The sequence below is a fragment of the Giraffa tippelskirchi genome, chromosome 4, assembly GCF_054371585.1.
Source record: "Giraffa tippelskirchi isolate mGirTip1 chromosome 4, T2T-mGirTip1v1.2.pri, whole genome shotgun sequence".
Taxonomy (NCBI): domain Eukaryota; kingdom Metazoa; phylum Chordata; class Mammalia; order Artiodactyla; family Giraffidae; genus Giraffa; species Giraffa tippelskirchi.
In genome coordinates this window covers 137,398,303-137,416,214 of record NC_137278.1, presented here as the reverse complement: position 1 = coordinate 137,416,214, position 17,912 = coordinate 137,398,303, and the positions used below count along the sequence as shown (strand labels likewise).

General features: G+C 38.3%; 1 protein-coding gene across 11 annotated transcripts in view; it reads left to right on the top strand.

The window, feature by feature from the left end:
- TMEM117 (transmembrane protein 117) overlaps window positions 1-17,912 on the top strand; it is a 543,516-nt gene that overhangs the window by 95,703 nt on the left and 429,901 nt on the right. For 9 of the 11 annotated variants that reach the window (XM_081593589.1, XM_081593588.1, XM_081593586.1 and 6 more), the window contains one exon: window positions 11,106-11,238. In XM_081593589.1, the coding sequence (XP_081449715.1) occupies window positions 11,106-11,238 (133 nt within the window). Of the gene's footprint in view, window positions 1-11,105; window positions 11,267-17,912 lie in introns of all 11 variants that reach the window. The other 2 variants (XM_081593592.1, XM_081593595.1) reach the window with 1 other exon arrangement.

Genomic DNA, 17,912 nt, shown 5'->3' with positions numbered 1-17,912 from the left:
TTAAGTACTCAAGTACTCTGATCCAATTTCATTTTATACTTTATCCTCTTATAAACCTAAGAAATAGAACATATTAATTGTCAAGTATGCTAATATTTAAAATGTTAAATATTAATGTTAAAGAATCTTATCAGTGTGTTACTTTGGGTTCATTTATATATTAGAGAGGCATGCAATGATAGATAAAATATAAGAAGTAATACTTTTTCTCTTAACAAGTAAGACTAATTCCTTTTTTTAACCTAAAGACTTTTGAGTTAGCAGACTTTGAACTCATCTCTCATTAACAAAACAGTCCTCGAGATAAAAGTCATGTAACCCAACCCTTTACACTGTGCTTGACTAGTGCCCATATCGCCTTGTCTTCACTGGAGGAAAATTACTACCTCCTGTGAGAATCAATCCTATAAGCTCTTCTGGCTATTACTCCAATATATGACATGTTTGGCAATGAAGGAGATTTCCTAGAGGAGATCATGTCTGATCTTAATTTTAAGGCCCACAGGAAATATAGGTGTTAGTCAAGTGATGGAGGAAGAAGAGTACCCCAAGCAGAGGGTTCAGCATGAACCTAGGAAACTGATGTCTGTTTAGTGTTGATGGAACTAGAGGGAAAGCTGGTGAGAGAGGAGAGATGAGCCTGGGTCAAGTCAAGCAATGCCTTCTATACCATGGTACGGAACTTGAATTTTTTCTTTAGGTGAGGAGTGATCACTGAAAGATTTAAAGTGAAGGGGTAGTATGACCGTAGTTACATTTTAGTTAGCTCTGTTGTGGGTGGATTGAGATGGGAACAGAGGCTGGAGTAAGGAAGACCAGTCAGATTTTTCCACAGTCCCACTGCAGCAGATTATGGGAGAAGAGCATGCATGGAAGCTTATAAAATAATAAGACTGTTGATTGAAACGGAAGGTGTGCAGGAATCAAGAATCGAGAATGAATCTAACCTTGTCATTTTGAAAATGATAAGATGACGAAGTCAGAAGATTTAGGGAAGGGAAAGATCAGATTGGAGTCATAGGTAAATTGTGTGTTGGGACAAGAGGTGGAAATTTTGAATTCTTTTATTTTTTAATTATTTGTTTATTTATTGTCCGTGCTGGGTCTTTGTTGCTGTGCTCAGACTCTCTCCAGTTGCAGCAAGTGGGGGTTACTCTTCCTTGCAGTGCACAAGCTTTCCAATTGCGGTGGCTTCTCTTATTGCAGAGCACGGGCTCGAGATGAGTGAGCTTCAGTGTGGTGGTGAATGGGCTCAATATTTGTGCATGGGGACTCAGTAGTTGTGGTGCACGGGTTTAGCTGCCCTGTGGCATGTGAAATCTTTCCAGACTGGGAATTGAAACCATGTCCCATGCATTGGCACGCAGATTCTTAGCCACTGGCCCACCATGGCATCCTGGATTCTGTCTTATGTACTGAGTTTGAATTGACAGTAGGACATCCAGGAATACAGCAGGTAGGTTGTTCTTCCAGTCTGAAGCTCAGGAGGAAAAGTCTATGCTGGAGATACTGGATATTAAACCCACAGAGTGAATGAGACTCTATAGGGAAATGACAAAGAGAAAGACTGAGGACAGACCACGGGGAACATTGTTGTTTATGTGACAAGTGGAAGAGATACCCCACAAATTGATGAGAATAAACAAGAAAGTAGAAAGAGTACAAGGAATATTTGGTGTTAGGGAAACCAAAGAAGTAGAGTATCAAAAAGGACAGAGTGGATAACTGCTGTGTCAGATGCAGCCTGTAAATTAAAGGCCAGTATATTTCTAGTATATTTGGCAATGGTGGGGACCATTAACGTTTGCCAGAACAATTTCAATAGTGCTTGCATTGTATGTAAGGTCTCATGAGGGGGACTGATGAAGATTACTCTCTTGAAGTCTGGATGAGAAGGGAAATTGAATGGATGGTAGTTCAAGGACATGAGATCAAGAAAGCACTGTTTTTAGGATAGATTTAAGAAGCTTAAGAGGCAGAGGGAAGAGAACCCAGAAAGAGAGAGAGATTGGACACAAGAAGGAGAGAAAAGATGGTTGATGAAGCAAGGCACCGAAACAGGGGAGGCTATGATTTTAAAAGCACATGTGATGTTTTTGTAGGAAGAGCACAGAGAAAAACAAAAGAAGACAGTAGGAATAGCAGAGAAAGTAGATAAGTGGATGGATGGATGTGAGTGGGAAGATAGTTGAAGGAAGTCATATTTAGTGGTAGCGATATTTTCTTGAGGTTGGGACTAAGGCTACATTCTGAGAGTGAAAGAGGCTTAGTAGGAGCTTTAAGGTATAATTTAAAATGGTTGTATTAATGTGCAGTGCTGTGGTAACAGCAGAAGTTGGGGATCTTGATTATGTATTAGTGCATCAACCCATTTGTGTAGCTTTTCCCACAGAAGTTTACTGAAATTGGAGAAAGCAAATTGTAGCTCTGAGTCAGAGTTGGGGTTTTGTTGGGCAAATATAAAATAAATCTAGGGTGCACACGAAACAGGAGTGCTGGGGAAAAGAAAGTATGATAAGGAAACAGGAGTTTAACGCTGAATAGGAGGAAACAGATCTCAGGACATGGTTAATTGATGGGGAGAGAATGGGGAGGAGGTGAAGCTTAAAGAACTACAGGGCTCCACAGGGCTCAAAAGGTGGGTGTAGTAGACACCAGATTTACAATGATAGAGGGTTTTTAGTTGTATAGTGGAATGTTGTTTGCTCATTGGTTTGTGTGTCCCTTCCTTTTTTAATCTATTGGACAAATATTTATTATTTAAAACGTGCTGTATGTCAGTGCCATGGAGACGCCAGTGGTGAGGAAGACAAGCATGGTCCTCACTGTGTTGCAGCTTATACACAAGTGTGGTGCGTGCACCGCAGACGGTAAGCTGCACAGTCTTGGGCATTAGGTTTTCTGAGGTTGAGTTATCTGAGTGATGACTACATCATCACCAACAAGATGTGTTTCCCTGCATATTTTACTTGTAGAATTTTTTGAGGACTTGAGGGCAGGTCTTAATTTTCCTTCTAGAATCTGCCCATTAGTATTTCATCCAATAAAAATATTTTACCATGTGTTCTGCTGAATACTGGGGACATAAAGAAAGATAAAGAAATAAAGATTCCACAACTTGGACCATTATAAACCCCATTCTTTCTTACTTTCTCAGAGCCTTTGATTCACTGGTATCTTGTATCTGGTAAGACAACACTCAGTTCAGTTCAGTCGCTCAGTCATGTCCGACTCTTTGTGATCCCATGAATCGCAGTACGCCAGGCCTCCCTGTCTATCACCAACTCCCAGAGTTTAGCCAAACTCATGTCCATCAAGTCGGTGATGCCATCCAGCCATCTCATCCTCTGTCGTCCCCTTCTCCTCCTGCCCCCAATCCTTTCCAGCATCAGGGTCTTTTCCATTGAGTCAACTCGTCACATGAGGTGGCCAAAGTATTGGAGTTTCAGCTTCACCATCAGTCCTTCCAGTGAACACTCAGGACTGATCTCCTTTAGGATGGACTGGTTGGATCTCCTTGCAGTCCAAGGGACTCTCAAGAGCCTTCTCCAACACCACAGTTCAAAAGCAAAGACAACACTAGCTGCAGTCATAAAATCCTACAAAATATAAAATGACTACATCTCAATTGAATTTCTCACTCATATAAAGCCCAAAACATGGCAGATACTTCTGTCCCAAGCAGTGATTCAAGGACCCAGGGACTTTTCATCTTAGGGCTCCACCTTTTTCAACTTGTTTGCAATACTTGCCTTGCATTTGTGGATCAGTGTAATGCTAGGGAACTAACTTTGTCTGGCTCTAGGAGTGAAGCATGTGACATAGGCTTAGCTAATTATTGCTTTTCATAATTCTGACTATGGTGACTGGTTCAGGATCCAAACAAGCCCAGGTAGAGTTAATCACATGACTTTCTAAAGAAATGCTCCTACAAATCATTTCTCCCTAGACAAAAATGAAGACACATTCCTTAGGATTGCTACAGTCATTTTAAGACTACAAAATTTATGTGCAAATGTGTTGGAGGAGCTGGTTAAGATGGGACCCCACCCTGAAGAAAGAGCTGGGAAACAGAGATAAATCAAGCCGTGGTCCATATTGTTTGAGTGCTGGATCAAGCCTTTCTTGAAGTCATATTATTGTTTAGTTAAACTAAATCTACATTATTTTCTAAACATTTTTATTAAGGAGAAAATTATTTTTTGTTCTGGGAACAAATATATTTTTTCAGAAAATATGAGAAGCCATAAAGATCAACTTATTATAATTTAAGCTGATATTAGTTTTCTGTTTTATTTATTTAAATTTTAAAATGATATCTATTTAAATATGTTTTGTAACATCATTTTTGGAGTATATCATAAGCCCAAGTATTCTGTAGTGATAAAAAGCAAGGGTTTGGAACCATTGTTTTTTTATCGGCAACATAAAATATTCTTACTGTTTTGTAGAATGCCTGCTGTGCTGACTTTGACTGAGTTTTGACTGCAGCAAATTAAATATATTCCTTTAAATAACTGCAAATTATATTTATGTATATCTGTATACATTAAGTAGTTGCACATATACATTATGTATGTAATTGACACATTGTATATAGGAGATTTTGGAGCAGAAGACTTAATGAATAGTAGTATTAGCTTCAGTTTGGCATCTTCTTGAGGAAAGTGCCTTCTTTCATATTTCCTGGTCAGGGTAGTATGCGTAATGCCACATTTTCTCCTCTAAATTAAATATCTTGCTCAGACTTGCTACTTACTGAGGTGAACAGAGAGTACAAAATTGGTAATTTTTAGAGCATCTTTTTTATCTCTAAAATTTAAAGCAGTCCCAAGGATTATTGGGAGAAGGCAATGGCACCCCACTCCAGTACTCTTGCCTGGAAAATCCCATGGACAGAGGAGCCTGGTGGGCTGCAGTCCATGGGGTCGCTAAGAGTTGGAAACGACTGAGCGACTTCACTTTCCCTTTTCACTTTCATACATTGGAGAAGGAAATGGCAACCCACTCCAGTGTTCTTGCCTGGAGAATCCCAGGAACGGGGGAGCCTGGTGGCCTGCCTTCTATGGGGTCACACAGAGTCGGACACAACTGAAGCGATTTAGCAGCAGCAGCAGCAAGGGTTATTGAGTCCTGGAAATAAATCCTTGAGTCTGCATTAACCTGTCCTTCCCTCCTTCTCCTCTCCTATTGCTGCTTCGGTGATGGTCTTTGGCACAATGATGCCATCTAAGAGAGTGTAGGTTTGCAACCTCAGGAACTTCCTGGTGAAATCCAAAACTGGCCCCGTCCAAGGAGGGAAGGAACAGACCAAAGCATGAAGCAGACTGCTCCAGATTGGTAGGCTTAGCAAGCAAAGGAACTTATATATGAGGCTTGTATCGAGTGGTCACAAGACAATAGATCTCTGAATCTACACACCAGAATCAGAGGTTTATACAGAGGTCTTCAATGGGTTCAGTCATATATTCCATCTGGATGGTCTCAAAAACACATTTCTCTCTTAAGACTGCATTCTTGGAAATGGTTCCCATTAGGGGAACAGTGTGGTTTTCCCCAGTGGCTCAACAGTAAAGAGTCTGCCTGCAATGCAGGAGCCGAAGGAGATGCAGGTTCGATCCCTGGGTTGCGAAGACCCTCTGGAGGAGGAAATGGCAACACACTCTGGTATTCTTGCCTGGAGAATCCCATGCACAGAGGAGCTGACGGGTTACAGTCTGTGGGGCTGCAAAGAGTTGGACATGACTGAAGTGACTTAGCATACAAGCACAGGGAAACAGTGGGCAGCATATGTTCCAAGTCCAAGAATAGGGGTGAGGAACCTCTCATTGCCCAGGTTCTGTTCCTGGGTCAGCCAGCTGTCATGTCCTCTTGATGACCTCCACCAACAGACTGCTGGAATCCTACCCAGGTTGCTGTGTTCCTAGTGAAAGTGGATGACTGCTCTACTGGTTGCTCTTCCCTTGAAGCCAGCTCAGTTTTTTTACTTGAATTCCAAGGCCATGACCCTTGATACTTTGGCCTTCACCAGCATCCATGGACTCAAACCCAAGTGAGGTTCTGCCATCTTGGAGACCAGAATCTTTGTAGCCTCTTTGAATCTAGAAGCCCTCTACTCAGCCTTATTCAACAACTTCCCAGGAGTACCCCCATCTCTTAACTGGAAGCACAAATGCTTCTAGTCTTTCTCCTCTAAGGTTGTTTAGTTTATTTCTTTGTTCAAGATCTCCTGCTGAAAACTGCTTCTAAAGAAAAGGGACCAGAACTTAGCATAAAAGTCTGGCTGTGAGGTAAAAAGCAAATGTTCCTTTTGATCCTTTTGCTGATGAGAACACAGCAGCAAAAAAGCCGAGAAACAAATTAGTTTCTCCCTAATTCTCTTACACCTGTCTACTTCCATCTTCCACAATTCATATGAGCTCATCATATATTTTAAAGTTAGCTTTTAGGTCATTCCTTGTTAGAATCTTATGATTCTTAGTGGTTCTAAACTTACTGTATCTCCAGGAAAGATTCTGAGATTCTAGGCTATTTCAGTACTTTAGATCAACATTTGTAACAATCACTGTACCCTCTAACCCTCTCTTCTAACGCATGGGCTTGTGTACCACTTTAATGCTGCTAATTTTAAGATTTGTTTTCCAATTACCTTGAGCATATCAAAGGTGATGGCCCATACAGTCCAAGACACATTTCATTAGTGACATAAACATACACTAAGATTTACAAATATACATACGATTAAAATAAAAGTCATTTATCACCTTGTCAGTGATGTATCCCTCTTAGTGATGTCTTTTGTTTCAGCTGACTTTTCACTCAGGTATCTCCTGAATCTCCTCTAAAGAAGAGTGTTAAAAAATTTTGAATTCTTTTGCCTATAAGAAAGGTGGCATATAACTTATTGTCCAAACCAATACACTTCAGAAAGAAAGGGGACACTCTTAATAATTATGCCAGGACAACAGTCACAAGCCACTGCTGTCCCAGGGAGAACAAATGTGTGTGTGGTCACACCATAGGATGGAGATAGTTCACTTTCATGTGACATCCTTAGGTAACTCTGAGGCTCCTGCTTTGATTAAATTGATGGGGAGTCAGCTGATGACAGTCTCTGTATACATATTTCTAGCATTAGGATGGTCACTCAGTGAGTTAACCTTGAAGCAGCTTACGGGAAATTTTCTTTTTAATATGAGTTGACTCAACATTTGGGTCACTCTGGTTCTGGCCTTAATATATTGGAGCTCTTTTATGTGTTTCAAGTGAATTGCAAGTCGTGTTAACTTGCCATTTTGTTGTAATGACTCTAATGACTAAAATTAGCGCCAGGCAATGAGTTCGGCAATGACAGCATAAATGATCCTGTCACATCTCTCATTTTACTAACTCTTTATTATTTCAGTCTTCATGTACAGTTAACCCACTGTGTTTTATTTGCAAAGCACTCTTGAGTCACCAGCATTATTATTTGACTTCTAAAGTATATCCATTAGTGAAATTTTTGACATACGCATATGTTAAGAAAGAAATTCACATTTTAATTTCAAAGAACTCTAATTTCTGGTCTTAGCAGTTCTTCAACATATCAACTGCTGAATTAAATAAATAGATCAAGGCTGAAGGACTTGCAGCAAAGGGAACACTGAGTCCATCAGTCTAAAATAAGATCACATTTTCATTAACTACTCAAATGATGGCTGACTTTGAACATCTTCCTGCCTTGCTCACAGCTGTACCTCTAGCACCTTGAACCACAGCCAGCATGTAAGAAACACACATTCAATATTTGTTCAAAGAATGAATGATACTCTTTGCAGTTTGCTTTAAGATATTTGTGGCATGGATTTTTTACTCTCAAGCATTCTCTGTTTAATATCTATTTATAATATTCCCGACAAGGTGTTGTGTGGAGACTTGCAATTCCCTGGATTTCTCTAGTTATTGATTCAATTATCACAAGTTGTGTAAGGCTGTAATTTGCAGCATCAGTATCCTTTGCTTCAGTAGAACATTTTCCACATTCTTCTCTGAGTTATAATTCACTTTCCCTCTGACTTTCAGATTTGTCCTTTGCTTCTCTTGTACAGGCCAAGAAACCAGATCAGGTAACCAAATCTCCCATATTGGCTCCATTTAAAGTTTTAGCTGGGGTAATGTTTCTGTTAGCCTGGTTTCCACATGAAATCTAAAGTGCTATTTTTTTTGTTGTTGACGACAAAGTAATGTCTCTGTTTTTTATTTATTTATTTTTAATTAGTTTATTTTCTATTTTTTAACTTTACAATATTGTATTTGTTTTGCCATACATTGACATGAATCTACCATGGGTGTACATGTTTTCCCCTTCCAGAACCGAAACTGCTATTTTAATAAAAGAAAGGGATGAGGGAAAATTAGTTAAATCTTAAAAGATGGTTTCTTCCTATGCTCAGAAGCCTACATGAGAGCTACTGTCTGTCCCTTGAGAGATATTTTCAAGATGGAAATATGCATATTTTCCCCAGAGCTTTGACATATCATCAAAAAAAGGGATTATTTTCTCTCATGAGAAATTTTAATGTACGATTTCAGACCTACCCTATTTTAATTGTAGTTAGTATATGTGCATCATCTCCTTTCTCATTCTTTGGATAAACTTTCTCTTAGGAGAAACCAGGATGACCTGTGTTTATTTTTTCTTACTCCTGGGTTTTTTTTTTATCTTCCTCACCTTTCAGTATACTAGTGCTCTCAGTTCTCTTTATCATAAATCAAAATATTTATCTGGACTATTTATGATACTAGTAATTTTTACTTTAGTATTCATCTTAATACATTTTCTTCCTTGAAGTATTTGCATTTTAACATTTTTTCTTTTTTTATTGAAGTGTGGTTGATGTAGAGTATTATATGTTATAGGTATAAAATGTAGTGTTTCACAATGTTTAAAGGTTATACTCCACTTATGGATGTTATAAAATGTTGGGTATATTCCCTGTATTGTACAGTATATCCTGTAGCTTATTTTATACATAATAGTTTGTACCTCTTAATCCCTGTATTGGCCCTCCCCTTTCCTTCTCCTCACTGGTAACTACCAGTGTGTTCTCTCTATCTGTGGGTCTTCTTTTTTCATTGTTATTATGTTTACTAGGTTGTTTTATTTTTTAGACTCTACGTTTAACTGATATCATACAGTATTTATCTTTTGGTCTGACTTTTATTTAGCATAATACCCTCCAAGTTCATCCATGTTATTGCAAATGGCAAAATTTTATTCTTCATTATGGCCTTATTCCTTTGTGTGTATGTATGTATGTGTGTGTATTCATATGTTGATGGACACTTAGGTTGTTTCCATATCTTAACAATTGCAAATAATGTTACTATGAACATTGGGATTCATGTATGTTTTTAAATTAGTGTTTTTTGGGTCATTTGGTTATATACCCAGAAGTGGAATTGCTGAGTCAAATGGTAGTTCTATTTTTAGTTTTTTGAGAAACCTCCATACTGTTTTCCATAGTGGCTGTACCAGTTTACATTCTCACCAGTAGTGTAAAGGGGTTCCCTTTTCTCTACATCCCTGCCAACATTTGTTACTTGTGTTCTTTTCAATAATAGCCATTGTGATAGATGTGAGATGATATCTCATTTTAGTTTTGACTTGCATTTCCCTAATGATAAGTGATACTGAGCATTTTTTCATGTGTCTGTTGGCTATCTGCTTCTTTGGAAAAAAATCTATTCAGGTCTTCTGCCTGTTTTTTAATCAGGTTATTATTTTTTTTTTTTGAGTTGTCCAATTGTTTGAGCTGTTTATGTATTTTGGATATTAACTCATTGTCAGTCATATCATTTGCAAATGTTTTCTCCCAAGTTGTCATTTTGTTTTGTTGATGGTTACCTTTGGCTCAGTCGGTTAAGAATCCACCTATAATGCAGGAGATCTGGATTCAACCCCTGGGTCTGGAAGATCCCCTGAAGAAGGAAACAGCAACCTACTCCAGTATTCTTGCCTGGAAAATCCCAGGGACATAGGAGCCTAACAGGCTACGGGGTCACAAGAGTCGGACACGACATAGTGACTGCACCACCACCACCTTCTCTGTGCAAAAGCTTTTAACTTTAATTATGTCCCATTTTTTATTTTTGCTTTTTTTCCTTCACTTTAAGAGACAGATCCAAAACTGCTACAATTTTAGTCAAACAGTGTTCTGCCTGTGCTTTCCTTTAGGAGTTTTATGGTTTCCAGCTCTACGTATTGATCTTTAATCCATTTTGAATTTATTTTTGTATATGGTATTAGGGAGTGTTCTGATTTCATTCTTTTATGTGTAGCTATCCAGTTTTCCAAGCACCACTTATTGAAGAGACTGCCTCTTCTCTACTGCATGTTCCTGCCTCCTTTGTCATAGATTAATAGACCACTCTCTCCATTTTTAGTAATTATCTTTGTAAATGAATATTAGGCATGATTAGAAATCATGTTTCACTGGGAACCACACTGACTCCATAACACATGTACATGCTATCAGACCCCACACACCCCACACACTTGTGCACCAGCCTGCATGTGGTATGGACATTTTAGCTACGAGTAAGGCTAATAAGCCTTCTGTCTCTTATGATAGAGACTTCATTTTTACTGTTCACGTTTTCATGTACTTTATTATAAGGGAAGTTTGCCTATCATCTGACCAGTACTGGGAATGTGCCTGTGGGAACAAAAGAGAATTAAGAATTTATGCAACATCTTTACCATTTGCCTTACTTAAGTAGTTTCAGTAAATGAACCAAAAACATATTTCTGAAATAAAAAATATAAGGTAAGTGTTCTAATTAATCTTATTTTCATGCCAGCGTAAGGAGTGCTCTCTGTACACTAGATTTTCATGCTAGTATTTGCTCTAGGATGATGAGGTGGAGATTGTCTTGGACTTCATCATTTATTTACAAAAGAGCAAAAAGGACCTTAGGCAGTAGTTTCTCCTGTAAGACAAGTGCTAGGGGCAAAGACTTCTGAATATTAGTGAGATAAAAGAAATTAACTAAAATAAAACAGTGCTGTATGTATTTTGAGTTGCAATGTACACTGATTTCCAATAATAATTATATTGCAGGTCAGTTGCTCCGGTTAAAAATGTTTCGTGAGGATCACGGATCGTGGATGACAATGTTCTTCAGCACAATTCTCTTTCTCTTCATCTTTTCTCACATATACAACACAATTCTTCTAATGGATGGGACAATGGGGTAGGTTATCTTTCCCCTTTCTCCTGTGGTGAGTGTTATATTTGAAACTCGTAAGAATTCAATAATTTTTTAGTTTGTGGTAGCCTGAATCTTCATTACAAATATTCTATCTTAAAAGATATTTATGCATTTTTCTTACATAAGACATTTAGAGTCTTTTCTCCAAGAAGCTTATAGCATTTTATAATACTTATATTGTGTTCCTTATTCATTAGGTCTTCTCTTGGGGTAGTTTGAGAGCAGGCAGTAATCTTACTATAGTGACAGAGTATGAGAATCAGGAAATCTTAGCTTGTTTATATTCACACAATCAGTAGCACTGTGATGAGATGAAGGTCTCCAGGTTTACAATTTCATTGCTCTACAATGCATGGCTAAAAAAAGTTTTTTATACTGGTGGCATTTTTTTTTTAAACTCTCTGGTAGTTCCAACAGAGAGACCTTTGTTATAAATGGGCCATTTTAAAAGTGGGCCACCCTGTATTAAGTCCAGGGTTGTAATCTATACTTATCAAATCACTAATCAAATCACCATGGCATGAAGATGTGCTAACAAGTAGACTGTAGATTTTTTTAAACTTTTCCAGTTATTGGTTTGCTCTTTTTAAGTTTTAAGGGCACAATACAAGGAGAATGGCTTAATTTACAGCGTTAAGAATTAGATTAGTGACAATAAGAAACCACCTTAGATATTTGTTGTGCACGGAAACAGTTCCTAAGGAAAGTTTTGATCTATTCTCCCCAATAGATTGGAAAGCCAGCTAATACCCTTTTCTTCTAAATGTAGTCCAAGCACTTCAGTTCTATAGTGCAATTGTTTTGATGTTATGTATAGATTTTAGCCACCGCTGTTCAATGCTGAGAGGGATAGCTCAATTAAAACTTTATTAGTTTTTCCCCCCACCATTAAAGGAGATGAATAGTCAAGGAAAAGCAGGTATTTCACAAGAGTTATACCTTAGTCCATACTCACAAGTGGTAAATTCAAGAATGTGATTGTTTAATAGATCAAACATTCAGGCTTTAGGAAGCTATTAAAATCCATCGTCTGTTATTTCTTGGGCTTCAAATGATGCCATTCATACTGGCTCTATTTTTAAATAGTGGAATTGCAGAGTCTAACCCATGGCTAGTCAGAATAAGCCTCAGCCTTAGAGCAGTACCTGTGTAATGAAATGGGTAATGGTGTTCTTGGAATTACCTAACACAGTTGAAAGTCTCTGAATGGATACATGTATATGTATGGCTGAGTCCCTTCACTGTTCTCCTGAAAGTATCACAATACTGTTAGTTAATTGACTATACCTCAATACAAAATAGTTTTAAAAAAAGTCTGAGGAGAATTGTGCATTCTCACCCCTGGGACCAGAAGTGGAGGGGATCCATGTAAAACTTACTCTTTCTAAGCTGTTGCTGGAAATAAAATATTAAATACCATTTGTATATAAAATATATCCTTTGCTTAGAAGTTGGCTTTTCATTTGATTCTACTCTTTTTTTAAAATGGAACTAAATGAGGTCTGCAATAACCAGAAGTGCTTATTCTGAAGAAAGAAGCAGATTTAAAAGTAATAAATGCAGCAATGCAGGTTCTCTGGCACATTGTAAAGCACTCGATGCTAACAATAAAGCTAATTTTAGTGAGAGCTAGCAAGATTTGACCACTCAGTAACAGGCCTGAATTGTTTCAGACCTCACAAGGTCCCTCTGAAATAGGTATTTTTATTATCTCCATTTTACAGATAAGAAACTGAGGACCAGAGAGGTTTCATCACTCAAGCAATAATAGAGAAGGTGTTGAGCCATTAACTAGTGAATTCTAGTAATACAGCCTGCCCTAAGGTTAGCACACATTTGAGAGATGGTTGATCCTGTTGTTCCAACACCATATGCCAGTTAGCCTTTCTTTGTATTTTTATCATTCAAACTGAATTTGAAAATTGAAAGAAGTAGTAGGTATGTGCAGGAAGAGAATAGTTTAGAATTTTTTGTGTATCTATCTTAAGTAAAATTGAAGGTGGTTGTCTTTTATTCTCAGACTATATATAGTATTTCATATTCTTCTGTAATTCTTGAACTCTTCACCAATAGGCTGCATCTTTGTTGAAAAGGATCTTTTCTTGCGAGGACATTTTTAATGGTGCCACTGAAAAAGAAATCCAACCAAAGGAAAAATGGTTTAGTTCTGCAGATTAAAAAATTAAATCTCCATTTATAAAAGATGCGTTATTAATTATTAGTTATTTTGACACATGTCATTTGAACTAGTGAGAGCTTTAATGTAAGACTGCAAACCTTGAGGAAAATCAGTTCTCAGAGCAGGTGGATACCACTGTGCCTTTGAGGTAGATGCTCCATGTCATCTGAGGCATTGCTTCTCCTGTTTAAGGCAGGGAATGATGGAGCTAGAGGGTACAGGAAGGATAGCAGGCTCACAGATACCATGATTGGCAGATTTTCTATCAGAGGATGGCTGGTGGTAGAGAGGAATTCAGGATTCTTTACCCTGTATCTTATTTGCATTGAGGATTCCTGTGTGTACTGGTCTTTCAATCTTCCTAGGAATATTGGTCTAGAACCATTCCAAAGAGGACTTCAAGGATTTTCTATGATGGCTAAACTTTTGTTGATGTAGTTTAGAACTCCTATCTAAAAGAGAATCTATTAGGCCTACAAAGAGTGAATTTCGGATTTAAGACAGGAAAAAAAGATGTTTCCCTAGAATGATTTGCTTTTTTCCTCCTCTCCCCCCCAATTTTAGAATTGATTGTAAATTTAGGCTCAACCAGAATCCCTTGATCCCTTGTGACCAAGAACAAAATCCCTAGATTTATCTGATCAGAACCTCAATAGTTTTAGCCACAGCTTACTTGGTAAGAGTCAAGTTGCCTGCTCCTAGGGTTCTCATTGCAATGAATTTCCTAAGGTATATGCTCACTCATGGCTTCAGCTGCCTGTGGGGAGCTAAGCTGAGAGGCAATGAGATGAAGGGGGTAAGAGGAGAATTAGAGATGGACTAAAGGGACCCAGGTTCAGACAATCCTTATTCCTCTCATCTTTGATGCTGCTTCTGCTCCTACCACTCCATACCTCCTGCCACCAAAGTGCTGCTGTCGTAACCTCTTTATTCGTTAAGTCACCAAGATGAAACTAAATTCATCTTCCATTAATGTGTGAGGTTGTAGGTGAGGGTTCTGCTGCAGAGAAGGCTCTCAGCCTGGGCAGAGTTTTACATCTAGACATTTTATAAACAATTTCCTTTTTACAAGGTGGCCGACTAGCTAACCTGAAACCTCTCCTCCTAAAAGACATGCTTAAAAATACAATACAGCCTTAGACTTTTTCCCCTCTCATTTCATATTATTTGTTTATTTTTATTTTTTATATGTGATTGACACTGACTGATTGAAGTATAGTTGGTGGGTAATATTATGTCAGTTTCAGATGTACTGCATAAATGATTTGGCATTGCATACATTATGAAATGATCACCATGATAAGTCTAGTAACATCTGTCCCTATACAGAGTTATCACAGTATTATAGACCATATTCCTTATGCTTTATATTACATATTTGTGACTTATTTATTTTATAACTGGAAGTTTATACCTCTTAATCTCCTTCATCTATTTCACCCCCATCACCTCCCTCCCTTCTGACAAACACCTGTTGTTTCTCTGTATCTGTAACTTTTCTTCATTTTATTTTCTTGTGTCTCTGTTTTGTTTTTTAGATTGCACCTAAAAGTGAGATCATACAGTGTTTGTCTTTCTCTGACTCATTTCCGTTAGTGCAATACCCTCTAGATCCATCCATTTTGTTGCAGTGGCAAAGTTCCATTTATTTTATTAAGATTAATATTCCATTGTATATGTAATGCCACATCTTCTTTATCCATTCATATATGGATGGATATTTAGGTTCTTTCCATGTATTGGTTATTATAAATAATATTGGGCACTGAATATAGGGGTGCATATATCTTTTCAAATTAGTGTTTTTATTTTTGGGATATAGATACCCAGAAGTAAAAATGCGAGATCATGTGGTAGTTCTATTTTTATTTTTTTTGAGGAACCTCCATACTGTTTTCCATTGTGGCACCAATGTACATTCCCACCAACAGTGCACAAGGGTTCCCTTTTCTTCACTTCCTCATCAACACTTGTTATTTATTGTGTTTTTGATGATAGTCATTCTGATAGATGTGAGATAATATCTCATTGTGGTTTTTATTTGTGTTTCTCTGATGATTAGTGATGATGAGCATCTTTTCAAGTGCCTATTGGTCATCTGTGTGTCTTTAGAGACCAAATGTGTATTCTGGTCCTTTGCCCATTGTTAAATCTTTTTTCTTTAATGTTGAGTTATATGAGTTCTTTGTATATTTTGAATATTGACCCTTTATCAAATATATTGCTTGCACATATCTTCTCCTATTGAGTAGGTGGCCTTTTCATTTTGTTGATAGTTTCCTTCCCTGTACAAAAGTTTTATAGTTTGATGTAGTCCCATTTGTTTATTTTCACTTTTGTTTCCCTTGCCTGAGGAGACAGATCCAAAAAATTTTTCTCTAAGACTTATATAAAAGAACATACTGCCTGTGTTTTCTTCTGGGAGTTTTATGGTCTCAGGTCTTACACTTAAGTCTTCAATCCATTTTGAGTTTTTGTGTATGGTTTGGGAAAGGAGTCCAGTTTTATTTTTTTGCTTGTAGCTGTCCAGTTTTCCCCACACCCTGATACACTCTTTATAAATGCATAGTCGAGCTTACCCAAAGATAAAGAAAAACCCTGAGGCCAATAATGAAGAAGGATCTGAACAGCAAGACAGTGAGTCTGTGAAGTGACACTGAGGCCAGGACTTAAGGACTTGAGTTTTCACTTTCATGTCGGGATTAGAGACAAGGGACGTGGGCTGTTTAAGTGAGAAACCGAAACGGAAGCCTCCACATCGGCTGGCCCTGCAAGCTGCCTCTGAGAAAAAGGAGGGGCTGGAGACACAGAACCACTGCCACAGGGAGCATCTGGGAAGTTTGATTTAGAGCAGGCCTTGGGTGGAACACAAAAATCTTCCAAGAACTCAGAGCCACAGGTGAATGGTTTTCACATACATTTTCTTTTGGATTTAAAACACCCGCCAAATCTCCCTGGCTGCTCTTTTCTCCCAGTTTGAAGTTTCTGCTTCTCCCCGGAGCACCTCCCCATCCCCAAATAACTTCCAGAATGCTTCTGTTTGCTAATACAGAGCAATTTAGTTCCCTCTCTTCTCAAAATGTGTCCACTTTGATTTACTGGGGCTTTTCGTTTCATAACGAAAATCATACTGCTGCATGTTCCAGTCAAGAGAACCAATACTCTGAGATGAATGTCGTTCTCAGAAATGAAGAGGCTGCGGCCATGGCATTTTGCTGTGTTTTAAAAATAGCAATTATCCTTTCTCCTTTCATTCAACTGTGTATTTAATTAACTATCTCTTGGGAGAGAAACACAAAGATACTCAAAGAAAAAGGGGCAAAGCAATCAACCAAGTTAAAATTAAGGTTATGTAGTAATCACATTCCATAGTATGCTGCCTTGTTTACATACAAGACTGAAGCCTCAAGGCAGCGAGACATAGATAGGAAAGAAACAGGAAACCATTTTCTCCTATAGTTACAGGACTTGATTAAAAATGATTCCAAATGAATCTCTCTCCAATTTTTTAAATTACCTGTGTTCATTAGGTGTGTCAAAGCCAATCTATTAGAAATTCTCTGTGGGCAGAAATGGAGGGCTCTGCTCCTGGTCCAGATTGAGGACCTCACGTAGTAGAAACTGAGTGAGTCACGTAGGGCTGGGAAGGGTTTTCGGTGTTTGGACACTTCCAACCCCTTTTAACGTTGTCTTTCCGAAGAGCTTCTTACTCATGGAATTTTTTTAGAATTGAAAGTATTAAGCTCTAATTTAGGGAATGCTTACCTGGTCTTTTCAGACCCCTCAAAGGCTAACACATGTGTTGTTCAGTCGCTCAATCCGACTCTTTGTGACCCCATGGACTGCAGCACGCCAGGCCTCCCTGTCCTTCACTGTCTCCCAGAGTTTGCTCAGACTCATGTCCATTGAGTTGGTGATGCCATCCAACCATCTCATCGTCTGTCGCCCCTTTCTCCTCTTGCCTTCAATCTTTTCCAGCATCAGGGTCTTTTCAAATGAATTCAGTTCTTCGCATCAGGTGGCCGAAGTATTGGAGCTTCAGCCTCAGCATCAGTCCTTCCAATGAATATTCAGGACTGATTTCCTTTAGGATGGACTGGTTTGATGTCCTTGCAGTCCAAGGGAATCTCAAGAGTCTTCTCCAGCAACACAGTTCAAAAGCATCAATTCTTTGGTGCTCAGCCTTCTTTATGGTCTGTCTCTGACATCTGTACATGACTACTGGAGAAACTGTAGCTTTGACTATGTGAACTTTTGTCTATAAAGTGATGTCTCTGCTTTTTAATACACTGTCTAGGTTTGTCATAGCTTTTCTTCCACATGTGTAATATGTAAGAAATGAACTGGTGGGAAAGCAAAGCATTTGCACCAAGATCAAGGCTTATATTTTTGGGGGTTCCAAAAATCACTGCAGGTGATGACTGCAGCCATGAAATTAAAAGACGCTTGCTCCTTGGAAGAAAAGCTATGACCAACC